Source organism: Cuculus canorus, chromosome 28 (genome assembly GCF_017976375.1).
Source record: "Cuculus canorus isolate bCucCan1 chromosome 28, bCucCan1.pri, whole genome shotgun sequence".
NCBI lineage: Eukaryota > Metazoa > Chordata > Aves > Cuculiformes > Cuculidae > Cuculus > Cuculus canorus.
The window spans coordinates 1,772,151-1,798,868 of NC_071428.1; the positions used below are offsets into that span (position 1 = coordinate 1,772,151).

Sequence of the window (26,718 nt, forward strand, 5' to 3'; positions counted from 1 at the left end):
TGCAGTAGGAACGCTGAGAGGGGACCTGGATCTGGGTAGAGACCCCTCCTCTGCATGGAGCTCCCTAAATCCCAGCCTCAAGGTGAACAATTTCCCACCAGCACAGGTCTGAGCACCACTCAGGGGAGCCTGACCTCGAGGGCCCCCACTTTCCCCTCCGCCCCGGGATCCACCGCACTCAGCAGCTGCCATCCTGCAGCTTTATTGGGATCAAAATGATGGAAGTAGATTCAAGACAGCCAACACGGCTTCACTGAGGGCGAGCCCTGCCTGAGCAACCCAGTGGACACAAGGAAAACAACGGATATCATCAATCTGGACTTCTGTAAAGACTTTGACACAGCCCCAACAACACAGAATGGTTTGGGTTGGAAAGGACCACGAAGGTCACCCAGTCCAACCAACCTCCTGCCATGGGCAGGGACACCTCCCACCGGATCAGGGGCTCCAAGCTCCATCCAACCTGGTCTGGAACCCCTCCAGGGATGGGGCAGCCACCACTGCTCTGGGCAACCTCTTCCAGGGCCTCCCCACCCTCCCAGAAAAAACATTTCTCCCCAAGATCCAGTCTGAATTTCTCTTTTAGTTTAAAAACATTCCCTCTTGTCCTATCGCTACAGACCCTGCTAAAAAGTTTTCACCCATCTTTCTCACCAGCCCCTCCTTCAGTATTGAAAGGCCACAATAAAGTCTCCTCAGAGTCTTCTCTTCTAGACCACTAATCTCCGGATGCAACCACCCAACCAACTCCTTATCCACCCAACAGTCCACTCATGAAATCCATCTCTCTGCAATGTAGAGGGAAGGATGTTTTGGGACAAGTGGTGTTCAATATCTTCATCAATGACACAGATAGGGAGATCAGGGCGCCCTCAGCAACTTTGCAGATGACACCAAGCTGAGGGTGCAGTTGTCACACCACAGAGATGGCATCCAGAGGCACCTGGACAGGCTGGAGAAGTGGGGCTGTGTGAACTTCAGAGGGTTCAAGAAGACCGAGCACAAGGTCCTACATTTGGGTCAGAGTAACTCTCAGTATTGATACAGGCTGGGGATGAAGAGATGGAGAGCAGCTGGTAGGGGCCACCCCGACACGCCGAGTCAAAAAGGGAGGGTAAAAAGGTTCTTTTGGGTGTCTGCGCAGCAAATCAGAGAGCGTCAAATCTGCAAATTCAATTGCAGCGTTTATTTTGGACGCAGCCAAAATCACCAAACAGATGCTCAAGTGCACCGCGAGTCACAGCTTCTAAAGGTCGCGAAGCAGATCCAAATCTGTTTCAGATCCCAAGCTGAGATCTTGAACACAGCCAAGGTCACTACACAAATTAGAACCTGACTCAGATTCGATCCAATTCACCTCAGTGCCAAGAAAAAGAAAGTACGGAAAGAGAAGTCAGAGGAGAGAGAAAGAAGTAGCAGGGGAAAAAGAAAATCATCACTACTCCAGTGGGGCACGGTGGCTCCTCAGAAAAACGTAGTCCATCCAGCAGCAACTCCTCTGGCAACAATTCTTCAGGAACACGTGGTCCAGTTCTGCTTCAGGTCAGGACAGGCCTGAAGTGCGGTCCATGCAGTGGTGTGCGTGCGCTCCGTGCCTTCTTGGCAGGAATCATTTCTAAGACAAGTCCATGTACTTTAGAATGTGAGGTGGTGGGCTTGCCGTCAAAGTTCAGGCACTGGGGGGCACACAAAAGCTCCTTCAAGAAGGTTCTGGCATTGGGGCATGCACAGAAGCTCCTTCAAGGAGGTTCTGGCACTGGGGCTGAGGGCTCCAGGGTCACCGGCAGTTCATCAGACCCTCACCAGAACCGCCGTGTGAACTCTTTGGGTTCTCAGGGCAGAGGAGAGGCAGCGTCTGCTCCTCCATCCCCCTCTCATTATTAACCAGGAGCCAAGAAAAAGGGCCCCTCAAGCACACAGAGCCTTGCACTTCAGCTGATGTTTAAGACATAAATACAAGCACAGAAGTTGGTCTCCACAGCAGCCGTGCAGAGACTTGGGGTGCTGAAGGATGAGAAGCTCCACGTGAGCCAACAATGTGCGCTCACAGCCCAGAAAACACCCGTATCCTGGTTTGCATCCAGAGCAGCAGGACCAGCAGGGAGGAAAGGGATTCTGCCTCTCTGCTCTGCTCTGTGAGACCCAACCTGGAGCCCTGTGTCCAGTTCTGGAGTCCTGAGCACAGGAAGGACATGGAGCTGTTGGAACGAGGACAGAGGAGGCCACGGAGATGATCTGAGGGCTGGAGAACCTCCTGTATGAGGACAGGCCGAGAGCATTGGGGTTGTTCAGCCTGGAGAAGAGAAGGCTCCAGGAAGACCTTAGAGCAGCTTCAAGTATGGAAAGGGGCTCTAGGAAAGCTGGGGAGGTGCTCTTGACCAGGGAGTAAAAGGACAGGATGAGAGGGAATGGCTTTAAATTGCAAGGGGGAAGATTTAGATGAGATCTTAGAGAAAAATTCATCACAATGAGGGCACTGAGGCCCTGGCCCAGATTACCCAGAGCGGTGGTGGCTGCCCCATCCCTGGAGGGGTTCCAGGCCAGGTTGGATGGGGCTTGGAGCCCCTGAGCCAATGGGAGGTGTCCTTGACCATGGCAGGGGATAGAACCGGATGGCCTTTGAGGTCCTTTCCAACCCAAACCCTTTCTTGATTTCTCTGATACTAAAATTGCAGCCCTCGTTGCCGCAGGTCCCTCCGTGCTTCCCTGATGTGCTCCTGCAGCTCGGCAGCCGCCTCCTCACAGTCGTTGAAGGTAGCCAGGCGGTAGCCCACAGTGGCCAAGGAGTAGCAGCCGAAGGCCACCAGCAGGTAGAGGGGCAGGGGCAGCAGGGCCTCACGGAACGGGGCCGGGAGACGCAGACCTGGGGGTTCCAGCGCCAGCGCGGCCCAGGCCGAGCCCAGCAGGGCGAGTCCACACAGCCACTGCCCCAGCTTGGTCATGGCAGCCTGCAGAGAGGGGGGAGTCATGAGAGACAGACCGACCTGCTCCCCGCATCGGCCCCTTCAACCCAACCGGGCCGGGACCGGCCCTCTCCGGGCCTGTAGGGGCTCCCAAACCCCTGAGGGCCCCGACAACCGGTACAGGGACCCGGACCCCGATGCCAGAACCCGGGCCCAGCCCCCAGCAACCGCTACCAGGATCCGGCCCCGGCCCCATCCTGGCCCATCAGGAGCTTCCGAAGCCCTCCGGGCCCCGCCAACCGGCACCAAGACCCGCTCCTGGCTCCCTATGGCAACCGGTGCCAGGACCCAGGCCCGGCCCCCGGTACCAAGACTCGGCCCCGGCCCCATACGAGGCTCCCGAACCCCTCTAGCCTTCACCAACCGGTACCGGGGCCCGGCATCAGCCCCCTCCGTGCCTGCAGGGCACCTCGAACCCCTCCAGCCCCCGCCAACCGGTCCCAGGGCCCGGGCCCTTCCGGCCTTCGCCAACCGGTACCGGTCCCAGGACCAAGGCCCGGGCCCAGCAGGGGCCTCACAAACTCCTCTGGCCTATCGCCAACCGGTCCCGAGACCCAATCCCAGCCCCCTCCGTGCCCGCGAAGAACCGGTCCCGGTTCCGCCCAAACCTGGACCAGTCCCGGGCCGAGCTCCCACTCTCCTACCCGTCGCGCGAATGACGTCACAACCGCGACGCGGGGCCTGCTGGGAATTGTAGTGTGGGGAGGGCGCACATGCGCAGTAAGAGCCGCCGCTGCCCCGGGAGTCCGCGGGCAGCGCTGGGCCTTTGGCAGCGGCGGCCGCAGGATGCACCTGGCTTCCTCCGCGTCCGGCCGGCGTGAGACCGGGGCTGCCCGGCGCTTCCCACGGCCACCGCGTGTCCCCGGTGCCCGCTGCCTCCCCGCCCTGCACCGGCGCAGCCCCGGTAGCCGGTGCCCTCTCTCCATTGTCGGTGCAGCCTCGTGGCCTTCTACCCTGTCCCGGTGCAGCTCCGGTGCACGCTGCCTCCCTGCCCTGCACCGACGCAGCCCCGGTACCCAGTGCCTCTTCCACTGTCCGGCGCGGTCCCAGTGTCCGGTGTCTCCTCTCTGCACCGGTGCAGCCCCGGTGCCTCCCCCCTGTCCCAACACAGCCCTGCTACCCGGTGCCTCTACCCTGTCCCGGTGCAGCCCCTGTGCCCGGTGCCTCGCCCCCTGTCCCGGTGAGGCAGCCCCGGTACCTGGTGCCTCTTCCATTGCCCAGTGCAGTCCCGGTGCCTTCTTCCTGCACCGGTGCAGCCCCGGTGCCTCTTTCCTCCAACAATGCAGACTCGGTACCCGCTGCCTCCCTGCCCTCCACCGGTACAGCTCCGGTGATCAGTGCCTCCCTCCTGTCCCGGTGCAGTCCCAGTGCAGTCCCAGTACCCGGTGCCTCCACCGCATCCCGGTGTAGAGTGTTTCCCCCCTGTCCCAGCTCTGCCCCACTGACCGGTGCCTCAGCTTCGCACACAGCCTGGATTTAAACTGGAAGAGTAGAAGATTTAGACATTAGAAAGAAATTCTTCCTGATGAGGGTGGGGAGGCCCTGGCCCAGGTTGCCCAGAGCAGTGGTGGCTGCCCCATCCCTGGAGGCGTTCAAGGCCACATTGGATGGGGCTTTGAGGTCCTTTCCAATCTAAACCATTCCACGACTTTATAAGCCCTCTTTTAAGTATCAAAATGCTGCTCTAAGGTCTCCCTGGAACCTTCTCTGCTCCAGGCTGAACCCCAACACTCCCAGCCTGGCCTTGTCCAGGAGGTGCTCCAGCCCTTGGATCATCTCCGTGGCCTCCTCTGGACTCGCTCCAACAGCCCCACGTCCTTCCTGTGCTGAGGACTCCACAACTGGACAAAGAGCTCCAGGTTGGGTCTCCCAGAGCGGAGCAGAGGGGCTGAATCCTCTCCCTCCCTGCTGATCCCACTGCTCTGGATGCAGCCCAGGACACGAGTGGTTTCTGGGCTGTGAACGCGCATTGCCAGCTCATGTCCAGCTTCTCATTCCTCCCCTCCAGGCTCTGCCGCAGCTCCAAGCAGTGAGCAGAACCGCTCTCAGCCATGCCTGCACACAGTGAGGTGAGGAAATCACGCTGGAAGCCAGCGGAGGAACCAAACCTGTAGCAGCAGCAGACAAGAAGCTACAAAGAAATGGCTTTATTGGGTTGCAGTGAGCCTCAGTCCGACCTGATGGGGAGGGGGCTGCCCTGGGACATCAATTCCTCTTCCTGCCTTTGCCGACAGCCTTGGCGGGAGCAACGACTGGCGCTGCAGACTGGTAGAGGGTGGAGGAGATCTTGTTGATGTAGTAGAGGCCAACCATGGAGAAGATGAGGCTGTGAGGAAAGAAGAAAAGAGGCTGCTGAGCTGCTGGAAGGCAGGAACACTCTGAGGTTGATCCAATACCTTTCCCTTCAATCCCACAGCAGTGCCTCATCCTGAGGGTCCCTGGCCCTGCCCGGTAGCCCGTTCCCCTCCCAATAGCCAGCACGAGCCAACACAGCTCCCCACCCTACGGGGCTGGTTCTGGACTTACCAGGTGGTCACACAGACTCGGTGAATGAGGCCAGAGGCAAACAGAGACAGCAAGAGGCAGGTGAGGACTGCAGGGGAGAAAAAGGAGATAAAAGACACAGCCATACTCAGCATCACAGCCAGGCTGGCTACCGGTCATTAGCGGGCTTCTGCAGGGATCCATGCTAGGGCCAATACTCATTAATGTCTTCACCAATTACTTGGATTCAGCAGTTGATGGTTTAATGACTTGCTGATAACGTGAAACTGGGGGGAGCTGCTGACACTCTTGAGGGCAGAGAGGCCTGCGGAGGGATGTGGACCAACCGGAGAGCTGGGCAATCGCCAGCCACATGGAGTTTAACAAAGGCAAGTGTTGGATTTTGCACCAGGGACACAGCAATCCTGGCTCTCCACACAGCCTGGGGAGCGAGAGGCTGGAGAGCAGCCCTGCCAAAAAGGATCTGGGGGTTCTGGTTGATGACAAGTTGGATATGAGCCAGCAGTGCGTCCTGGTAGCCAAGGGGACAACTGTGTCCTGAGAGGCATCAAGCACAGCATCACCAGCCGGGTGAGGGAGGGGATTGTCCTGCTCTGATGCACCCCCACCTTGAGCACTGGGGGCAGTTTTGGGAGCCTCAGGATAAGAAAAAAAAGATCTAAAGCTCCTGGAAAGCATCCAGAGGAGGGCATGGAGTTGAAGGGTTTAGAGGGGAAGCGTGTGAGGAGCGTCTGAAGTCACTGGGTCTGTTCAGCCTGGAGGAGACTGAGAAGAGACCTCATTGTGGTCACCAGCTTCTTCACAAAGGGAGGAGGAGGAGCAGGCGCTGAGCTCTTCTCTCTGACCCAAGGGAATGGCAGGAGGATACCAGGAGAGCATTAGGTTGGACATTAGGAAAAGGTTATTTGCCCAGAGGGTGGTGGAGCACTGGAACAGCACCCCAGGGACACGGTCCCAAACCTGACAATATCCCAGTAGCATTTGGACAATGCCCTCAGGCACACGCTGTGAAGGTTGGGGTGTCCTGTGCAGGGACAGGAGTTGGACTCAATGATCCTTGGGAGTCCCTTCCATCTCAGGACATTCTATGGTTCTACGATGCAGCAGGACAAATCTACCCACAGAGCAGACAAAGCTTGGGGACCTTGGCAAACCCAGCCCTCCACAGCACTTACTCTCCGGGAAGATCTTGGCCTGGAAGCCCTTGCCGAAGACGAGGTTCTCAAGGTTGTTGAACGCCTGGCCAGGAGGGTTAAGGGATAGAACGGGGCACTGCACCCCTGGCCCCGCTCCCCACAGCCCCAAAGGATACGGTGAGGGAGCAGACGAAGAGCGCCGAGCCCAGCAGCCCGCCCTGGATGGTCAGCCACTCGGTGGAGGCCAACTGCCGGCTGTACATCTGCATCCCGGCGAAGAGCAGCAGTGACAGCAGTGAGGACAGTGCCAGGGATGTGCCCGTGCCTACAGCTGGGACCATGGTGCTGCTTCAGTGAAGCTGCCAGCACCAGGCCCACCGCTGCCACAGCAACACCCTGATGTCCCCCCAGGCCTTGGTCACCCCCTGTGCCCACTGTGATGCCCCCCAAGCCCTGACACCCCCTGTACCCACCCAGGTGCCCCCCATGCCCACCTCGGCCACCCCACGGGTCACAGTTTGCCCAGCTGCTCCTCGCATCCTCCCTGCCATCCCCTGGCTCCTCGCAGCCCCCGTACCCTCCTTTCTACCCCCCAGGTCCCAGCCATCATCCGTGCCCCCTCGGCTCCCCGTGCCCCGTCCGGTTCCCCACGCTCCACCCCCCTGTGCCCTCCCCGGGGCCCTGCTGCCCCCCGTGCTCCAGCCGGTTCCCCGTGCCCTCCCCGCCGCCCTCCGTATCTTGTCCGGTCCCCCGTGCCCCAGCCACCCTCCATGCTCCCCCAGGTCCCCGCCATCCCCCGGGTTCCGGTGCCCCCCGCGCCCTCCCCTCCTCCAACCAGGCCCCCTCCCGTACCCCAGCCGCTCCCGGGTCACCTTGACGCCGGGGCCCCGCCCCGCTGCTCCCACCCCGCTCGAACCCCCGGTCCCCGTGCGGCCCTCGTTACCCATTGTGCCCCGCGGCGTCGCCCCAGGCCCAGTCCCGGGGCCCCGCCGGCAGCGGCACGTGGGGGCGGAGACTGCGCATGCGCAGGGAGGCGGTGCTGGTGCGCGAAATACGCATGCGCAGGGACACGAAAGCAGAGCGAGCACTGCGCATGCGCAAAACCACGCCGGTGGGTCGGGTAGTGCATACATGCAGGGACACGACATCGGAGGGAGCACTGCGCATGCGTAAATGTTCGAGGGGGGGCGCACAGCCGCGGTGGCAGGCAATACGCATGCGCAGAGCGCGCCGCAGCGGGGCAGGCAGCACGCATGCTCAGTGCTGTCAAGGCCACGGCACTGGGGCTGGAGATGCGCATGCGCAGTGCAGCCCCGCCCCTGCCGGCGGGCACAGCGCTCCCGCGGACTCGCGCGCCCCCTGTCGGTCGGGCGCGGCGCTGCAGCCCCCGCCGCTCGAGCGCCTCCTGCCGGCCGGGAGGAGCGCAGCGCGCGGAGCCGGTTGGGGTGCGGGACCCCCCCCTTTTCCCCGGTGCCGGTACCGGCTGCTCTCCCGGATCCCCCGCTCAGCCCGCTTGGCGCACCGCTCGTCAAGCCACGCCGCCGCCAGCACGGTCCCGGCGGGGGGAGCGCGGGGGTGCAGCGGGAGCCTCCCGGTGTTGCCCCCCCGCCGCTTCCCGCCGCCGCCCTCCCGGTGCTGCCCCCCCCGCCGCTCCCTGGCGCCCCCCTCCCGGTGCCTCCGGCGGGGCGGCTCCCACCGAGCATGCGCGCCGCCGCCCCCCGCCCTCCCCCCGCTCCCTGCAACGCACCGGGGCGGCCACCGGTGCTGCCGCCGCCGGGACCGGGACCGGGAGCGGAGCCATGGCCGAGGGCGAGGACTTGCAGACCTTCACCTCCATCATGGATGCTCTCGTCCGCATCAGCGTGAGCAGCGGCGGCGGGGTGGGATGCGAGGGGGAACGGGGACATCACCGGGATGCACCGGAGCGGGCTCCCCCGGGACCGGCGTCGCCATGGCAACGCGGCGGGAGCCGTACCCGGGATGCCCTCGAGGCAGCGGTCCCCTCCTCCATGTCGTGCCATCCCGGGGCTGGGACAACCGGGGGCCGCCCGAGCGGGGAAGGGGGGCTGCTGGACTCATCCTGCACCGATCCTGGTGCTGGTCCCAACCGCAGCCCCAATCCCCATCCCCATCCCAGCCCCGGTCCCCATCCTGAGGCTGATCCTCATCCTGACCCCAGTCCTGGTCCTCAGCCCTGCTCTGGTCCTGGTCCCAGCCCCAATCCCCATCCGAGCCGTGGGCCCCATCCTGGAGCTCTTCCCAGTGTTGGTTCCGATCCTGACCCTGCTGCTGCTCCTCATCCTGACCCCAGCCCTGGTCCTCATTCTGGCCCCATCCTGCTCCCCATTGCAGCCCTGGTGCCAATGCTGGTCCTGATGCTGGCCTTGATGTTGGTCCTCATCCTGGTTCCGTCCTGGTGCCCATCCCAGCTTTGGTCCCAGTACTGATCCTGATGTTGGTCCTCATCCTGGCGCCCATCCCAGCCCTGGTCCCAGTGCTGGTCCTGATCCCAGCTCCAATGCTGGACTCAGCTTCAATCCACATCTTGATCCCAGCCTTGGTCCCCATCCTGGTGCTGGTCCAGATCCTGGCTCTGCTGCTGCTCCCAGGCCTCATCCTGGCCCCCAGTCCTGGTCCTCATCCCAGCCCAGGTCTCCGTGCCGGTCCCAATCCTGACCTTGCTGCCAGTCCCAGCACCAATCCCCATCCCAATCCCAGCCCTGGTCCCCATCCCGGTGCTGGTCCCGGTGCTGATCCTGGCGCTGCTGCTCATCCTGGATTTAATCCTGGTGCCCATCCCAGCCCTGGTCTGGTGCTGGTCCTGATCCCAGCCCTGGTCCCAATGCTGGTCCTGATCCCAGCCCTGGTCCGATGCTGGTCCTGATCCCATCCCAGCCCCGGTGCTGGTCCTGATCCCAGCCCTGGTCCTGATGCTGGTCCTGATCCCAGCCCTGATCCGGTGCTGGTCCTGATCCCAGCCCTGATCCGGTGCTGGTCCTGATCCCAGCCCTGATCCGGTGCTGGTCCTGATCCCAGCCCTGGTGCTGGTCCTGATCCCAGCCCTGGTCCTGATGCTGGTCCTGATCCCAGCCCTGGTGCTGGTCCTGATCCCAGCCCTGGTCCTGATGCTGGTCCTGATCCCAGCCCTGGTCCGATGCTGGTCCTGATCCCAGCCCTGGTCCTGATGCTGGTCCTGATCCCAGCCCTGATCCGGTGCTGGTCCTGATCCCAGCCCTGATCCGGTGCTGGTCCCCGACCTGATGGTGTGTTTGGTGCTGGCTCTGGTCCCAGTACCAGTCCTAATTCTGGCCTTGGTCCTGGTCCCAGATCTGCTGCCGATCCTGCCCTGGTGCTGGCTCCCGTGCTGGTCCCAATCCCGGTCCTGGTCCTGGTCCCCATCCCGGCCCCCGGTCCCAGTCCTGGTCCGATCCTGGCTCTGTGCTGGCCCCAGCTCCAGGCCCCATCCTGATCCCAGTTGGTGCTGGTTTGATCCTGGCGCTGATGCTGCTCCCAGGCCTCATCCTGGCCCCGGTGCTGCTCCTCATCCCGGCCCCAGCCCTGGTCCTGATCCTGCTCCAGTCCCACTCTGGTTCCCGCTCCAGTTCAGCTCCAGTCCCGCTCCATTCTCTGTTCCAGTCCCACTCCAGTCCTCTCTCCAATCCCACTCCAGTCCCACTTCAGCCTCACTCCACTCCCCACTCCAGTTCTGCACCAGTCCCGCTCCAGTCCCATTCCAGTCCCACTCCAGTCCCACTCCAGTCCCACTCCAGTCCTGCTCCAGTCTCGCTCCAGCCCCACTCCAGTCCCATTCCAGCCCCGCTCCAGTCCCACTCCAGTCTCGCTCCAGTCCCGCTCCAGTCCCACTCCAGTCCCGCTCCAGTCCCATTCCAGTCCCGCTCCAGTCCCACTCCAGTCCCGCTCCAGCCCCATTCCAGTCCTGCTCCAGTCCCACTCCAGTCCCACTCCAGTCCCGCTCCAGTCCCATTCCAGTCCCACTCCAGTCCCATTCCAGTCCCATTCCAGTCCCATTCCAGTCCCGCTCCAGTCCCATTCCAGTCCCACTCCAGTCCAGCTCCAGTCCTGCTCCAGTCCTGCCCCAGTCCCACTCCAGTCCCACTCCAGTCCTGCTCCAGTCCCACTCCAGTCCCACTCCAGTCCTGCTCCAGTCCCGCTCCAGTCCCGCTCCAGTCCCACTCCAGTCCCGCTCCAGTCCCGCTCCAGTCCCACTCCAGTCTCACTCCAGTCCCACTCCAGTCCCGCTCCAGTCCCACTCCAGTCCCATTCCAGTCCCACTCCAGTCCTGCTCCAGTCCCACTCCAGTCCCGCTCCAGTCCCACTCCAGTCCCACTCCAGTCCCACTCCAGTCCCGCTCCAGTCCCACTCCAGTCCCACTCCAGTCCCGCTCCAGTCCTGCTCCAGTCCCACTCCAGTCCCATTCCAGTCCCGCTCCAGTCCCGCTCCAGTCCCACTCCAGTCTCGCTCCAGTCTCGCTCCAGTCCCTCTCCAGCCCCACTCCAGTCCCATTCCAGTCCCGCTCCAGTCCTGCTCCAGTCCCGCTCCAGTCCCACTCCAGTCCTGCTCCAGTCCCACTCCAGTCCTGCTCCAGTCCCACTCCAGTCCCACTCCAGTCCCATTCCAGTCCCATTCCAGTCCAGCTCCAGTCCCACTCCAGTCTCACTCCAGTCCCACTCCAGTCCCACTCCAGTCCCACTCCAGTCTCGCTCCAGTCCCACTCCAGTCCCATTCCAGTCCCATTCCAGTCCCACTCCAGTCCCGCTCCAGTCCCGCTCCAGTCCCACTCCAGTCCCGCTCCATTCCCTCTCCAGCCCCACTCCAGTCCCATTCCAGTCCCACTCCAGTCCCGCTCCATTCCCTCTCCAGCCCCACTCCAGTCCCATTCCAGTCCCACTCCAGCCCTGCTCCATTCCCTCTCCAGCCCCACTCCAGTCCCATTCCAGTCCCACTCCAGTCCCGCTCCAGTCCCGCTCCAGTCCCACTCCAGTCCCACTCCAGTCCCATTCCAGTCCCACTCCAGTCCCGCTCCAGTCCCGCTCCAGTCCCACTCCAGTCCCACTCCAGTCCTGCTCCAGTCCCGCTCCAGTCTCGCTCCAGTCTCGCTCCAGTCCTGCTCCAGTCCCACTCCAGTCTCGCTCCGGTCCCGCTCCATTCCCTCTCCAGCCCCACTCCAGTCCCACTCCAGTCCCACTCCAGTCTCGCTCCAGTACTGCTCCAGTCCCACTCCAGTCCCACTCCAGCCCCACTCCAGCCCCACTCCATTCCCACTCCAGCCCCACTCCAGCCCCCCCCCAGCCCCTTTTCCGTCGGGTGACGCTCGTCTCTCTCCGCAGACCAGCATGAAGAACATGGAGCGGGAGCTGGTGTGCCCGGTGTGCAAGGAGATGTACAAGCAGCCGCTGGCCCTGCCCTGCGCCCACAACGTGTGCCACGTCTGCGCCAGCGAGGTGCTGCTGCAGCACGGCTTCCTCTGCTGCGACCCCACCTCGGAGCCCTCCTCGCCCGCCGCCACCCCCGCCACCCGCAGCCCCCGCCTGGGACGACGCGGGGTCCCCAAACCCGACCGCCTCGACCGCCTCCTGAAATCAGGTGGGGCGGCGGGAGGGGACGGAGATGGGGACCGCCGCGTCCCCCGTGGGAGGGATGAGGGATTTTGGGGTGGAGGTGAATGGCTTTGGGATGGGGACGAGTGGCTTTGGGATGGGATAAGTGGCTTTGGGATGGGATAAGTGGCTTTGGGATGGGGGTGTGTGGCTTTGAGATGGGGACGAGTGGCTTTGGGATGGGATAAATGGCTTTGGGATGGGGACTAGTGGCTTTGGGATGGGGACGAGTGGCTTTGGGATGGGATAAGTGGCTTTGGGATGGGATAAGTGGCTTTGGGATGGGGGTGTGTGGCTTTGAGATGGGGACGAGTGGCTTTGGGATGGGATAAATGGCTTTGGGATGGGGACTAGTGGCTTTGGGATGGGGCGAGTGGCTTTGGGATGGGATAAGTGGCTTTGGGATGGGATAAGTGGCTTTGGGATGGGGACAAGTGGCTTTGGGATGGAGGTGAGTGGCTTTGGGATGGGATAAGTGGCTTTGAGATGGAATAAGTGGCTTTGGGATGGGGACAAGTGGCTTTGGGATGGAGGTGAGTGGCTTTGGGATGGGATAAGTGGCTTTGAGATGGGGGCGAGTGGCTTTGGGATGGGGGTGAGTGGCTTTGGGATGGGGGTGTGTGGCTTTGGGATGGGGACGAGTGGCTTTGGGATGGGGACGAGTGGCTTTGGGATGGGGGTGAGTGGCTTTGGGATGGGGACGAGTGGCTTTGGGATGGGGACGAGTGGCTTTGGGATGGGGGTGAGTGGCTTTGGGATGGGGACGAGTGGCTTTGGGATGGGATAAGTGGCTTTGGGATGGGACAAGTGGCTTTGGGATGGGATAAGTGGCTTTGGGATGGGGACGAGTGGCTTTGGGATGGGATAAGTGGCTTTGGGATGGGACGAGTGGCTTTGGGATGGGATAAGTGGCTTTGGGATGGGGGCGAGTGGCTTTGGGACAGGGATGAGCATCTTTAAGATAGGATTGAGTGGCTTTGGGACAGGGATGAGCCACTTTAGGATGGGGACGAGTCATTTTGGGACAGGGATGAGCAGCTTTAAGATGGGATTGAGTGCCTTTGGGATGAGGACGAGTGCCTTTGGGATGGGGACGGCACCCACGGGCTCCCCTGCAAGAGGACCGAGCACCTTCAGGGCTCGACACCCTCCCTGCCTCCCTCCCACAGGCTTCGGCACCTACCCGGGGCGCAAACGCGGCACCGTGCACCCCCAGACCGTCAGCTTCCCGTGCCCCGCCTGCCAGCGGGACGTGGACCTGGGCGAGCGGGGCTTGGGCAGCCTTTTCCGTAACCTGACGTTGGAGCGGGTGGTGGAACGCTACCGCCAGACCATCAACATCAGCGCGGCCATCATGTGTCAGTTCTGCAAGCCGCCGCAGCTGGAGGCCACCAAGGGCTGCACCGAGTGCAAGTCGAGCTTCTGCAACGAGTGCTTCAAGCTCTACCACCCTTGGGGCACCCAAAAAGCCCAACACGAGCCCACGCCCCCCACCCTCACCTTCCGCCCAAAGGTACAGCCTCCGTAGTAGCGGGCTTTTCCGTGCCCACCGTGGATTTTTTTTGGGTGATGGGGTGGATCTTGGAGAGGGGGTGGATGCAGATCCCTCTCCTGAGCTGGGCTGTACCCGCGTAGGGGCTGATGTGCCCGGAGCACAAGGAGGAGGTGACCCATTACTGCAAGACCTGCCAGCGGCTGGTTTGCCAGCTCTGCCGCGTGCGACGCACTCACACCAGCCACAAGATCACCCCGGTGCTCAGCGCCTACCAGGCTCTCAGGGTAAGGAGAGTGCTCAGAGCAGGGATGGAGATTGGAATTGGGGCCACCGGCAGAATCCCGGCACAGATAGGGTGCTGGAGGGGTTGGTGGCATCTCACTTCACCTCTTTTCCTGCAGGAGAAGCTGACAAAGAGCCTCGCCTACATCCTGAGCAGCCAGGACACGGTGCAGACCCAGATCGCTGAGCTGGAGGAGACGGTGAAGCACACAGAGGTGAGGGCAGAAGGTGCCCATCTGTCCCCGAGGTGTCCCCAAGCGGTGGGGGGTGGATCCCCTCTCCATCCCAGTCCTCTCTCAGTGCCAGGGGGAGGGCTGTATGCTGACTTGTTCATTGGTGAGAAGCTCAACACGAGCCGACAACGTGTGCTCACAGCCCAGAAACCACCCGTGTCCTGGGCTGCATCCAGAGCGGTGGGATCAGCAGGGAGGGAGGGGGTTCTGCCCCTCTGCTCCGCTCTGTGAGACCCAACCTGGAGCCCCGTGTCCAATTCTGGAGTCCTCAGCACAGAAAGAATGTGGGGCTGTTGGAACGAGTCCAGAGGAGATCATGGAGATGATCCAAGGGCTGGAGAACCTCCTGTAGGAGGACAGGCTGAGAGAGTTGGGGTTGTTCAGCCTGGAGAAAAGAAGGGTCCGAGGAGACCTTAGAGCAGCTTCCAGTGCGGAAAAGGGGCTCCAGGAAAGCTGGGGAGGGGCTCTGGATCAGGGAGTGCGGGGAGAGGACGAGGGGGAATGGCTTTAAATTGGAGAGGGGAAGATTTAGATTGGACATCAGGGAGAAATACTTCCCCATGAGGGCAGTGAGGCCCTTTCCAGGTTGCCCCGAGCAGTGGTGGCTGCCCCATCCCTGGAGGGGTTCCAGGCCAGGTTGGATGGGGTTTGGAGCCCCTGAGCCAGTGGAAGGTATCCCTGCCCATGGCATGGGGTGGGACTGGATGGGCTTTGAGGTCCTTTCCAACCCAACCCATCCCATGATTCTATGAGTGTGGTGTACTCGGCAGGTGAACGGCTCGCAGGCCAAGGAGGAGGTGTCGCAGCTGATCCAGGGGCTGTGCTCCATGCTGGAGGAGAAGCGAACCACCTTGCTGCAGGCGATCGAGGAATGCCAGCAGGAGCGGCTGGCCAGCCTGCACTGCCAGATCCAGGAGCACCAGGCCATGCTGGAGAACTCGGGCATGGTGGGTTACGCCCAGGAGGTACTGAAGGAGACCGACCACCCCTGCTTTGTCCAGGCTGCCAAGCAGCTGCACAACAGGTACCGGAGCTGTGGGGACCCTCATGGGCACAGGACTGCCCGGGGCACTCAGGGTCCTTTGGTGCTCCAAGGCCACCTATGAGATTGTGGCTCTGCTGGAGAGCAGGGAAGCTCTGCTGAGGGATCTGGACAGGCTGGATCCATGAGCTGGAGAGCAGGGAAGCTCTGCTGAGGGATCTGGACAGGCTGGATCCATGAGCTGGAGAGCAGGGAAGCTCTGCTGAGGGATCTGGACAGGCTGCATCCATGAGCTGGAGGGCAGGGAAGCTCTGCTGAGGGATCTGGACAGGCTGCATCCATGAGCTGGAGAGCAGGGAAGCTCTGCTGAGGGATCTGGACAGGCTGCATCCATGAGCTGGAGAGCAGGGAAGCTCTGCTGAGGGATCTGGACAGGCTGCATCCATGAGCTGGAGAGCAGGAGGGCTCTGCTGAGGGATCTGGACAGGCTGCATCCATGAGCTGGAGGACAGGGAAGCTCTGCTGAGGGATCTGGACAGGCTGCATCCATGAGCTGGAGAGCAGGGAAGCTCTGCTGAGGGATCTGGACAGGCTGCATCCATGAGCTGGATGGCAGGGAAGCTCTGCTGAGGGATCTGGACAGGCTGCATCCATGAGCTGGAGAGCAGGGAAGCTCTGCTGAGGGATCTGGACAGGCTGCATCCATGAGCTGGAGGACAGGGAAGCTCTGCTGAGGGATCTGGACAGGCTGCATCCATGAGCTGGAGAGCAGGGAAGCTCTGCTGAGGGATCTGGACAGGCTGCATCCATGAGCTGGAGAGCAGGAGGGCTCTGCTGAGGGATCTGGACAGGCTGCATCCATGAGCTGGAGGACAGGGAAGCTTTGCTGAGGGATCTGGACAGGCTGCATCCATGAGCTGGAGAGCAGGGAAGCTCTGCTGAGGGATCTGGACAGGCTGCATCCATGAGCTGGAGAGCAGGGAAGCTCTGCTGAGGGATCTGGACAGGCTGCATCCATGAGCTGGAGAGCAGGAGGGCTCTGCTGAGGGATCTGGACAGGCTGCATCCATGAGCTGGAGAGCAGGGAAGCTCTGCTGAGGGATCTGGACAGGCTGCATCCATGAGCTGGAGAGCAGGGAAGCTCTGCTGAGGGATCTGGACAGGCTGCATCCATGAGCTGGAGAGCAGGGAAGCTCTGCTGAGGGATCTGGACAGGCTGCATCCATGAGCTGGAGGGCAGGGAAGCTCTGCTGAGGGATCTGGACAGGCTGCATCCATGAGCTGGAGAGCAGGGAAGCTCTGCTGAGGGATCTGGACAGGCTGCATCCATGAGCTGGAGAGCAGGAGGGCTCTGCTGAGGGATCTGGACAGGCTGCATCCATGAGCTGGAGAGCAGGGAAGCTCTGCTGAGGGATCTGGACAGGCTGCATCCATGAGCTGGAGAGCAGGAGGGCTCTGCTGAGGGATCTGGACAGGCTGCATCCATGAGCTGGAGAGCAGGGAAGCTCTGCTGAGGGATCTGGACAGGCTGCATCCATGAGCTGGAGGGCAGGGAAGCTCTGCTGAGGGATCTGGACAGGCTGCATCCATGAGCTGGAGAGCAGGGAAGCTCTGCTGAGGGATCTGGACAGGCTGCATCCATGAGCTGGAGAGCAGGGAAGCTCTGCTGAGGGATCTGGACAGGCTGCATCCATGAGCTGGAGAGCAGGAAGGCTCTGCTGAGGGATCTGGACAGGCTGCATCCATGAGCTGGAGAGCAGGGAAGCTCTGCTGAGGGATCTGGACAGGCTGCATCCATGAGCTGGAGGACAGGGAAGCTCTGCTGAGGGATCTGGACAGGCTGCATCCATGAGCTGGAGAGCAGGGAAGCTCTGCTGAGGGATCTGGACAGGCTGCATCCATGAGCTGGAGAGCAGGGAAGCTCTGCTGAGGGATCTGGACAGGCTGCATCCATGAGCTGGAGAGCAGGGAAGCTCTGCTGAGGGATCTGGACAGGCTGCATCCATGAGCTGGAGGACAGGGAAGCTCTGCTGAGGGATCTGGACAGGCTGCATCCATGAGCTGGAGGACAGGGAAGCTCTGCAGAGGGATCTGGACAGGCTGCATCCATGAGCTGGAGGACAGGGAAGCTCTGCTGAGGGATCTGGACAGGCTGCATCCATGAGCTGGAGAGCAGGGAAGCTCTGCTGAGGGATCTGGACAGGCTGCATCCATGAGCTGGAGGACAGGGAAGCTCTGCTGAGGGATCTGGACAGGCTGCATCCATGAGCTGGAGGACAGGGAAGCTCTGCTGAGGGATCTGGACAGGCTGCATCCATGAGCTGGAGGACAGGGAAGCTCTGCTGAGGGATCTGGATGGGTTGGAGCAACGACCAAGGCCAGTGGGATGGGGTTGAAGAAGACCAAGTGCCAGGTCCTGCACTTGGGTCACAATAACCCCACGCAATGCTCCGGGTTTGGGGAGGAGCAGCTGGAAAGCTGCCCAGAGGAAAAGGACTTGGGGGTGTTGGGTGACAGCAGTTGAACTTGAGCCAGTAGTGGCCCAGGTGGCCAAGAAGGCCACCAGCATCCTGGCTTGGATCAGCCATGGGGTGGCCAGAAGGAGCAGGGACGGGATCGTCCCCCTGGACTCGGCACTGCTGGTGAGGCCACACCTGGAATCCTGAGTTCAGTTCTGAGCCTCTCGCTCCAAGAAAGATGTTGAGGGCCTGGAGCGCATCTGGAGAAGGGAACGGAGCTGGGAAGGGTCTGGAGAACAGGGGTTGTGGGAGCGGCTGATGGCTCTGGGGCTGTTTATTCCGGAGAAGAGAAGGCTGAGGGGAGACCTCATCGCTCTCTGCAGCTCCACGAAAGGAAGTTGGAGCGAGGTGGGTGCTGAGCTCTGCTCCCAAGGAACAAGTGATGGGATGAGAGGAAATGGCCTCAAGTTGCACCAGGGAAGGTTTAGATCAGATATTGGGAACGATTCCTTCACAGAAAGGGTCCTCAAGCCCTGGCAGAGGCTGTGCAGGGCAGTGGTGGATTCTCCATCCCTGGAGGAGTTTAGAAGATGGGTGGATGTTGTGCTCAGGGACACAGTTCAGTGGTGGAGTTGGCAGTGTTGGGCTAAGGATTGGCCTCGATGATCTTGAAGGTCTTGTCCGACCTCACTGATTTCGTGATTCTGTGAGGTCCGTGCTTTCCTCTTCCATAGGATCCTCAGGGCCACCGACTCGCTGCAGAGCTTCCGTCCTGCAGCCACGGCGTCCTTCAGCCACTTCCAGCTGGACGTCAGCAGGGAGCTGAAGCTTCTCACCGACCTGGCCTTCATCCGAGGTAAAAGCAGCAGCACCCGGGCACCGGCTGTGCCCCGTGCGGAGGTGCAGCCCCTGCGAACAGAACGGCTCCGTGCCCTCCTCAGAGCCAGAGCTCGGCCGTGGCCGCCCAACGCTGCGCTCGGGTGGGCGCTCGCGGATCTACCTGTCCCCCCCAAACCCCGTCAGGGACAACCCCGGCCCCAGCAGCCCCCCAAAAGCAATCCCTGCCCTGTGCCAGGGCGGCCGGGGCGAGGCAGCAGGACAGGCAGGGCAGCAGGAGCGCCGGAGGGTGAGTACGGAGCGGAGGTTGCCCCGCTGCAGGGCAGGAGCTTCGCCGCAGGGCAGGAGCCGCGTGGCCCTGCCGGACCCGCTGGCAACACTTTTCAGACCTGCTTCTACCTCTCTTTGTTTATAGGCTGCAGCCGCTGCTGAGTCGTCACTGAAGTAACTGAGGCAAGTCACATCCCTGCCCCAGAGCCGGCCCCGCTCTCTCTGTCCCATCCCTCCATCCCCACTCCCCACCATCCCTGCTCCGCTGGCATCCTCCGTCCCTGCTCCACTGCCATCCTCCATCCCTGCTCCACTGCCATCCTCCGTCCCTGCTCCACTGCCGTCCTCCGTCCCTGCTCCACTGCCGTCCTCCATCCCTGCTCCACTGCCATCCTCCGTCCCTGCTCCACTGCCATCCTCCATCCCTGCTCCACTGCCATCCTCCATCCCTCCTCCACTGCCGTCCTCTGTCCCTCCTCCACTGCTGTCCTCCATCCCTCCTCCACTGCCATCCTCCATCCCTCCTCCACTGCCATCCTCCATCCCTGCTCCACTGCCATCCTCCATCCCTGCTCCACTGCCGTCCTCCATCCCTCCTCCACTGCCGTCCTCCATCCCTGCTCCACTGCCATCCTCCATCCCTGCTCCACTGCTGTCCTCCATCCCTCCTCCACTGCCATCCTCCATCCCTGCTCCACTGCCATCCTCCATCCCTGCTCCACTGCCATCCTCCATCCCTGCTCCACTGCCGTCCTCCATCCCTCCTCCACTGCCATCCTCCATCCCTGCTCCACTGCCGTCCTCCATCCCTCCTCCACTGCCATCCTCCATCCCTCCTCCACTGCCATCCTCCATCCCTGCTCCACTGCCATCCTCCATCCCTGCTCCACTGCCGTCCTCCATCCCTGCTCCACTGCCGTCCTCCGTCCCTCCTCCACTGCCATCCTCCATCCCTGCTCCACTGCCATCCTCCGTCCCTCCTCCACTGCCATCCTCCATCCCTGCTCCACTGCCATCCTCCATCCCTGCTCCACTGCCATCCTCCGTCCCCCTCCTGCCTTTTCGCGGGGACAGGTGGTGCCTCTGCCCCGGCTCCATCTGCTGCCATTCCTCATCCCCTCCTCACCTCATCTCCGTCCACTCCTCGCCCTATTTCCGTCCCCCTTCTCACCCCATTTCCATCCTCTCCTCACCCCATTTCTCTCTCCCTTCTCGCCCCATTTCCATCCCCACTTCTGGCCCCGACTCCATCCCCTCCCTTGCACCATCTCCACCCCCCTCCTCACCTGATCTCTGTCCCCTCATCACCCCATTTCCATCCCTCTTCCTCACCCCATTTCCACCCCCTTCTCACCCCATTTCCATCCCCCTCCTCACCCCATTTCCACCCCCTTCCTCACCCCATTTCCACCCCCTTCTCACCCCATTTCCATCCCCCTCCTCACCCCATTTCCACCCCCTTCCTCACCCCATTTCCACCCCCTTCTCACCCCATTTCCATCCCCCTCCTCACCCCATTTCCATCCCCCTCCTCACCCCATTTCCATCCCTTTCTCACCCCATCTCCATCCCCCTCCTCACCCGATCTGTCCCCTTCTCCCCATTTCTGTCCCCCTCCTCACCCCATCTCCATCCCCTCCTCACCCCATTTCCACCCCCTTCCTCACCCCATTTCCACCCCCTTCTCACCCCATTTCCATCCCCTTCTCACCCCATTTCCATCCCCCTCTTCACCCCATCTCCATCCCCCTTCCTCACCCCATTTCCATCCCTTCCTCACCCCATCTCCATCCCCCTTCCTCACCCCATCTCCATCCCCCTCCTCACCCGATCTGTCCCCTTCTCACCCCATTTCTGTCCCCCTCCTCACCCCATTTCCATCCCCCTTCCTCACCCCATCTCCATCCTCCTCCTCACCCGATCTGTCCCCTTCTCACCCCATTTCCATCCCCCTTCCTCACCCCATTTCCCCCCCCCCTGCATCTCCACCCCCTCTTCCTCACCCCATTTCCATCCCTTTTCTCACCCCATTTCCCCCCCTCCTCCTCACCCCATCTCCATCTCTTTTCTCACCCATCATTGCCACCCCCCTCCTTGCCCTACTTCCACCCGCCATCCCCTCATCTCTCCGCCCCTCCTTCCCGCTCTGCTCCCACCGGCTCCTCCAGCATCTCTGCTCCACCATCCTCATCTCCTCCTCCTCTCCTCCATCCTCTCTCTTTCTCTCTCTCTCTCTCTCCTCCCTCCCCGACTTGCACTCAGCCTGCCCGCTCCCTGGAGCCCCACAGCAGCGAGCTCCTCTGTCTCCCTGACTCTCGCTCTCCTCCGGTGCCCACACACGGTCTCCGCAGTCAGATCCCTTTAGACTCCTGCTGGTTGTGCGTCCGTGCGTCCGTCCATCCGGAATGCCCCTTCCCTGCGTCTGGTTGCCTCCCCGCCTGTCACGGGGAGGAGACGGACGCTGCCTGATGCCCGGCTGCTGCCTCCTCTTCCCGCAGCGCCCGAAGCCCCCGTTATCGACACCCAACGCACTTACGCCTACGACCAAATCTTCTTATGTTGGCGACTGCCGCAACACTCGCCGCCCGCCTGGCACTACACGGTGGAGTACCGCAAGACGGACACCAAGGCCAAAGGGCTGAAACTGTGGCAGCGACGGGAGGAGATACGCGGTACCAGCGCCCTGGTGGAGTACCTGGACACCGATAGCGTCTACGTGCTCCGCGTGAAGGGCTGCAACAAAGCCGGCTTCGGGGAGTACAGCGAAGACATCTACCTGCACACACCGCCCGCCCCAGGTGAGGAGATGCAATGGAGCACCCATCCAAAGCACCCTACCGGTTGCTTCCGTCCTCATTTTCACCCACCTTCTTGATGGGATGAGAGGAAATGACCTCAAGTTGTGCCGGGGTAGGTTTAGATTGGATATTAGGAAAGATTCCTACATGGAAAGGGTTCTCAAACACTCAACGGGCTGCCTGGGGCGGTGGTGGAGTCATCACGCCTGGAGGGATTTGAAAGATTGAGTAGATGACGTTCTCGGAGATGGTTTAGTAGTGGACAGGAACCAATGATCTCAAAGGTCATTTCAAACCAAATGATTCTGATTCTTCTCCTCCCTATAGTCCTCAACTTCTTCTTGGACAACCGCTGGGGCTTCAACCGGGACCGGTTGGCCATCAGCAAGGATCAGCGTGCCGTGCGTAGCGTCCCTGGTATCCCTATGCTCTTCGCCGCCGAGCGTTTGATGACCAGCTGCCACCTCTCCATCGACCTGGTCATCGGGGACGTGGCCATCACGCAGGGCAAAAGCTACTGGGCGTGCTGCGTGGACCCCAGCTCCTACCTGGTCAAGGTGGGCGTAGGGCTGGAGAGCAAACTGCAGGAGTGGTTCCAGGTGCCGCAGGACGTGGTGAGCCCCAGGTGAGCAGGAGAGGGCTTGGTGGGTGCAGGGGGGGTCCTCTGCCTGTTCCTGCCTCCCCACCGGGCACTGGCTCTGGGGTGCAGAGGGGAGCCCCAGTCTTTTTCTGGGCTGGGACTCGCTCATCCCCTTGCTGGGCACCAGTTCTGGGGTGCAGAGGGGAGCCCCAGCCTGTCCCTGTGCTGGGCTCCAGTTCTGGGGTGCAGAGGGGATCCCCATCCTGTCCCTGTGCCAGAACTCACCTGACCTCTTGCCAGGCACTAATTCTGGGATACAGAGAGGAGCCCCATCCTGTCCCTGTGCTGGACTCCAGTTCTGGGGTGCAGAGGGGATCCCCATCCTGTCCCTGTGCCAGAACTCACCTGACCCCTTGCCGGGCACCAATTCTGGGGTGCAGAGGGGAGCCTATTCCTGTGCTGGGACTCACCCGTCCCTGAGCCGGACTCCAGTTCTGGGGTGCAGAGGGGAGCCCCATCCTGTCCCTGTGCTGGACTCCAGTTCTGGGGTGCAGAGGGGATCCCCATCCTGTCCCTGTGCCAGAACTCACCTGACCCCTTGCCGGGCACCAATTCTGGGGTGCAGAGGGGAGCCTATTCCTGTGCTGGGACTCACCCGTCCCTGAGCCGGACTCCAGTTCTGGGGTGCAGAGGGGAGCCCCATCCTGTCCCTGTGCTGGACTCCAGTTCTGGGGTGCAGAGGGGATCCCCATCCTGTCCCTGTGCCAGAACTCACCTGACCCCTTGCCGGGCACCAATTCTGGGGTGCAGAGGGGAGCCTATTCCTGTGCTGGGACTCACCCGTCCCTGAGCCGGACTCCAGTTCTGGGGTGCAGAGGGGAGCCCCAGCCTGTCCCTGTGCCAGACTCCAGTTCTGGGGTGCAGAGGGGATCCCCAGCCTGTCCCTGTGCCAGACTCCAGTTCTGGGGTGCAGAGGGGATCCCCATCCTGTCCCTGTGCTGGACTCCAGTTCTGGGGTGCAGAGGGGAGCCTCATCCTGTCCCTGTGCCAGAACTCACCTGACCCCTTGCTGGGCACCAGTTCTGGGGTGCAGAGGGGAGCCTCAGCCTATTCCTGTGCTGGGACTCACCCGTCCCTGAGCCGGACTCGAGTTCTGGGGTGCAGAGGGGAGCCCCAGCCTGTCCCTGTGCCAGACTCCAGTTCTGGGGTGCAGAGGGGATCCCCAGCCTGTCCCTGTGCCAGACTCCAGTTCTGGGGTGCAGAGGGGATCCCCATCCTGTCCCTGTGCCGGACTCCAGTTCTGGGGTGCAGAGGGGAGCCCCAGCCTGTCCCTGTGCCAGGAATTGCCCGTCCCCTTGCTAGGCACCAATTCTGGGGTGCAGAGGGGATCCCCATCCTGTCCCTGTGCCGGACTCCAGTTCTGAGGTGCAGAGGGGATCCCCAGCCTGTCCCTGTGCTGGACTCCAGTTCTGGGGTGCAGAGGGGAGCCCCAGCCTGTCCCTGTGCCGGACTCCAGTTCTGGGGTGCAGAGGGGAGCCCCAGCCTGTCCCTGTGCCAGGAATTGCCCGTCCCCTTGCTGGGCACCAGTTCTGGGGTGCAGAGGGGATCCCCATCCTGTCCCTGTGCTGGACTCCAGTTCTGGGGTGCAGAGGGGAGCCCCAGCCTGTCCCTGTGCCAGAACTCACCTGACCCCTTGCCGGGCACCAATTCTGGGGTGAAGAGGGGAGCCCCATCCTGTCCCTGTGCCGGACTCCAGTTCTGGGGTGCAGAGGGGAGCCCCAGCCTGTCCCTGTGCCAGAACTCACCTGACCCCTTGCCGGGCACCAATTCTGGGGTGCAGAGGGGAGCCTATTCCTGTGCTGGGACTCACCCGTCCCTGAGCTGGACTCCAGTTCTGGGGTGCAGAGGGGAGCCTCAGCCTGTCCGTGTGCTGGACTCCAGTTCTGGGGTGCAGAGGGGAGCCCCAGCCTGTCCTTGTGCCAGACTCCAGTTCTGGGGTGCAGAGGGGATCCCCAGCCTGTCCCTGTGCTGGACTCCAGTTCTGGGGTGCAGAGGGGAGCCCCAGCCTGTCCCTGTGCTGGACTCCAGTTCTGGGGTGCAGAGGGGAGCCCCAGCCTGTCCCTGTGCCAGAACTCACCTGGCCCCTTGCCGGGCACCAATTCTGGGGTGCAGAGGGGAGCCTCAGCCTATTCCTGTGCTGGGACTCACCCGTCCCTGAGCCGGACTCCAGTTCTGGGGTGCAGAGGGGAGCCCCAGCCTGTCCCTGTGCTGGACTCCAGTTCTGGGGTGCAGAGGAGAGCCCCAGCCTGTCCCTGTGCTGGACTCCAGTTCTGGGGTGCAGAGGGGATCCCCAGCCTGTCCCTGTGCTGGACTCCAGTTCTGGGGTGCAGAGGGGATCCCCATCCTGTCCCTGTGCTGGACTCCAGTTCTGGGGTGCAGAGGGGAGCCCCAGCCTGTCCCTGTGCCACGACTTGGGGTGCAGCTCAGGATCCCCAGTCTGTCCCCGTGCCGGACTCCCCTGTTCTCCCCTGCAGGTACGATCCTGACAGTGGCCACGACAGTGGAGCAGAGGACACGACGGTGGAGGCGCCTCCGCCTTACGCCTTCCTCACCATCGGCATGGGCAAGATCCTGCTCTCGCACGGCTCGGTGCTCACCTCTCGCGACCCCAACGGCTGCACCGTTCCTTTGCCGCCGCGCATCGGCATCTGCCTGGACTATGAGCAGGGCAAGGTGAGCTTCTACGATGCCGTCTCCTTCCGAGAGCTCTGGGAGTGCGGCGTGGACTGCTCGGGACCCGTCTGCCCTGCCTTCTGCTTCATCGGAGGGGGAGCCCTGCACCTCCAGGAGTTGGTGGCCAACAAGCAAGAACGGAAAGTGACCATCGGGGGCTTCGCTAAGCTGGATTGAGCCCCACAGGCGCGCTCCGGCTGTGACCCCCTGATTGCCCGGCAAACTCCGCGGCTTGATGGGGGACGTGGGCAAGCAGAGCACTGGGATGGCAACCCCGGCCGTGCCGCCGGTTGGAAGCCAGTGTTTGGTTTGGAGGGATGAGGGGGGACAGGGATAACTCTGCCGTCCCCTCTTCTCCCCATCCTCCTGCCCCTTTGCCCGGCTTGGCTCGAGGCTGCGGGCAGAGGGTGAGCCCTAGAAACGGACCAGGGAAGAGGGGTGCGAGTGGGATGTGGGGCTGCGCGGGGATGGGGGGGGTGGAAGGTGACGATGGGGGTGACGGTGGTGGTGGGGGGGAAAGGCTGGGGTGGTGGTTGGGGTGGGGGAGGCAGCTGGGCTTGGGGAGAAAGGGTGGGGGGAGACTGGGCTGGGACCGAAATGTGAAGAATTCTTTTTAAAATGGGGGTGTTTTTTTCCGCAATGCGGCTCACCCGGCGCAGCCATCACCGGGTCCATCCTGCTGTGGGTCCTCAGTGCTCCTGCTCTCAGCCGGGGCCACGGAGCACCCGTGGGAGCCCTGCCCGTGCCCCTGCCTGCCCCGGGCACCGGCCCGTTTGCTGCCTGCACGTGCTCTGGAGGGGCCACGCTTGGCTCCGGTTATACCGCTCAGTGCCAAACCGCATGCAGCCAGGGCAGGATGAGGCCACAGGGTCAGGATCCGACCAGGCTGGGTGCCACCCGGGGCCACCATCCACCCCGCAGGGACCCACGCTGGCATTGCCGTGCTGGGATGGGCGCGAGCTGCTGTCGTTTTCTCTTGAGTTCTGTTACGATTGCTGTATTTTCATGATTTCCTACAATAAACTGCAATGCCAGAGTCTTCCGCAGCCACTCAGCGGCAGAGGGCACCCGTCCCACCGGCAGCACCGGCACCGGGGGGCTGTGGGGTGCTGGCTGCTCCCTGGGGTGCAGCGAGGCCGTGGGGCTGGGCTGGCCGGCAGGGGCCAATCCTGCCCAGGGAACGGCTCACGGCCGCTCGGGCAGTGCTGACGTGTCCTGTCCCTGTGTGCGCTGTGCCCGGCCACGTGGCCGTGGCCGATGTTGGGGTGCTCCTGGTCTGGCCACCAGCTGGGAGCATCGCCCCGCTGCCCCTGTGGCATCAGCAGAGGGGGGCTCTCGAGAGTGGACTGGTGCAGCTTAGGGGGCTGCTGGGGCTTCTTAGGGTGTAGCATTAGTGGGGGGCTCTCAAGGGTGGGCTGGTGCAGCCTGGGGGTGCTACTGGGGCTTCTTCTTGGGGTGTAGCATTCATGGGGGGCTCTCGAACATAGACTGGTGCAGCTTAGGGGGCTGCTGAGGCTTCTTGGGGTGTAGCATTCATGGGGGGCTCTTGAGCGTGGACTGATGCAGCTTAGGGGGCTGCTGAGGCTTCTTGGGGTGTAGCATTCGTGGGGGCTCTCAAGAGTGGGCTGGTGCAGCTTAGGGGGCTGCTGGGGCTTCTTCTTGGGGTGTAGCATTCATGGGGGGCTCTCGAACATAGACTGGTGCAGCTTAGGGGGCTGCTGGGGCTTCTTCTTGGGGTGTAGCATTCATGGGGGGCTTTCAAGAGTGGGCTGGTGCAGCCTGGGGGTGCTACTGGGGCTTCTTCTTGGGGTGTAGCATTAGTGGGGG

At 62.3% G+C, this 26,718-nt stretch overlaps 3 protein-coding genes across 5 annotated transcripts; 1 reads left to right on the top strand and 2 right to left on the bottom strand.

Moving 5' to 3' along the window:
* Positions 1–2,102: 2,102 nt before the first annotated feature.
* DPM3 (dolichyl-phosphate mannosyltransferase subunit 3, regulatory) lies at positions 2,103–3,667 on the bottom strand. 2 transcript variants are annotated; one of them, XM_054051113.1, is made up of 2 exons: positions 3,572–3,667; positions 2,103–2,948 (listed from the first exon to the last, which is right to left on the bottom strand). In XM_054051113.1, exon 2 carries the CDS (start codon positions 2,940–2,942, stop codon positions 2,664–2,666), a length of 279 nt encoding a protein of 92 aa, XP_053907088.1. In that variant the 5' UTR covers positions 2,943–2,948; positions 3,572–3,667; the 3' UTR covers positions 2,103–2,663. The 2 variants fall into 2 exon arrangements, with proteins under 2 accessions (XP_053907088.1, XP_053907089.1); XM_054051114.1 differs by having other exon boundaries at positions 3,608–3,633.
* A 1,428-nt stretch (positions 3,668–5,095) lies between these two features.
* KRTCAP2 (keratinocyte associated protein 2) lies at positions 5,096–7,701 on the bottom strand. Its single transcript, XM_054051120.1, has 5 exons — positions 7,548–7,701; positions 6,781–6,935; positions 6,644–6,707; positions 5,490–5,556; positions 5,096–5,289 (listed from the first exon to the last, which is right to left on the bottom strand). The coding sequence occupies exons 1-5, from the start codon at positions 7,549–7,551 to the stop codon at positions 5,169–5,171; spliced, it is 411 nt and encodes a 136-aa protein (XP_053907095.1). The 5' UTR covers positions 7,552–7,701; the 3' UTR covers positions 5,096–5,168.
* A 636-nt stretch (positions 7,702–8,337) lies between these two features.
* TRIM46 (tripartite motif containing 46) lies at positions 8,338–25,349 on the top strand. Of its 2 annotated transcripts, none has more exons than XM_054051096.1 (10): positions 8,338–8,466; positions 11,953–12,208; positions 13,392–13,735; positions 13,858–14,001; positions 14,119–14,214; positions 15,003–15,256; positions 18,408–18,529; positions 21,279–21,578; positions 21,906–22,203; positions 24,693–25,349. In XM_054051096.1, exons 1-10 carry the CDS (start codon positions 8,404–8,406, stop codon positions 25,066–25,068), a joined length of 2,253 nt encoding a protein of 750 aa, XP_053907071.1. In that variant the 5' UTR covers positions 8,338–8,403; the 3' UTR covers positions 25,069–25,349. The 2 variants fall into 2 exon arrangements, with proteins under 2 accessions (XP_053907071.1, XP_053907073.1); XM_054051098.1 differs by having other exon boundaries at positions 8,355–8,466; positions 11,958–12,208.
* Positions 25,350–26,718: the final 1,369 nt, after the last annotated feature.

Coding starts and splice junctions, on each gene's coding strand:
- TRIM46 (XM_054051096.1), top strand. CDS start 8,404: ATGGCCGAGGGCGAGGACTTGCAGACCTTCACCTCCATCATGGATGCT. Junction 13,736..13,857: donor CCCTCACCTTCCGCCCAAAG/GTACAGCCTCCG, acceptor GTACCCGCGTAG/GGGCTGATGTGCCCGGAGCA. Junction 21,579..21,905: donor GCACACACCGCCCGCCCCAG/GTGAGGAGATGC, acceptor TCCTCCCTATAG/TCCTCAACTTCTTCTTGGAC.
- DPM3 (XM_054051113.1), bottom strand. CDS start 2,942: ATGACCAAGCTGGGGCAGTGGCTGTGTGGACTCGCCCTGCTGGGCTCG.
- KRTCAP2 (XM_054051120.1), bottom strand. Junction 6,708..6,780: donor TCTTCGTCTGCTCCCTCACC/GTATCCTTTGGG, acceptor CCTCCTGGCCAG/GCGTTCAACAACCTTGAGAA. Junction 5,557..6,643: donor GGCCAAGATCTTCCCGGAGA/GTAAGTGCTGTG, acceptor TCTCCCCTGCAG/TCCTCACCTGCCTCTTGCTG.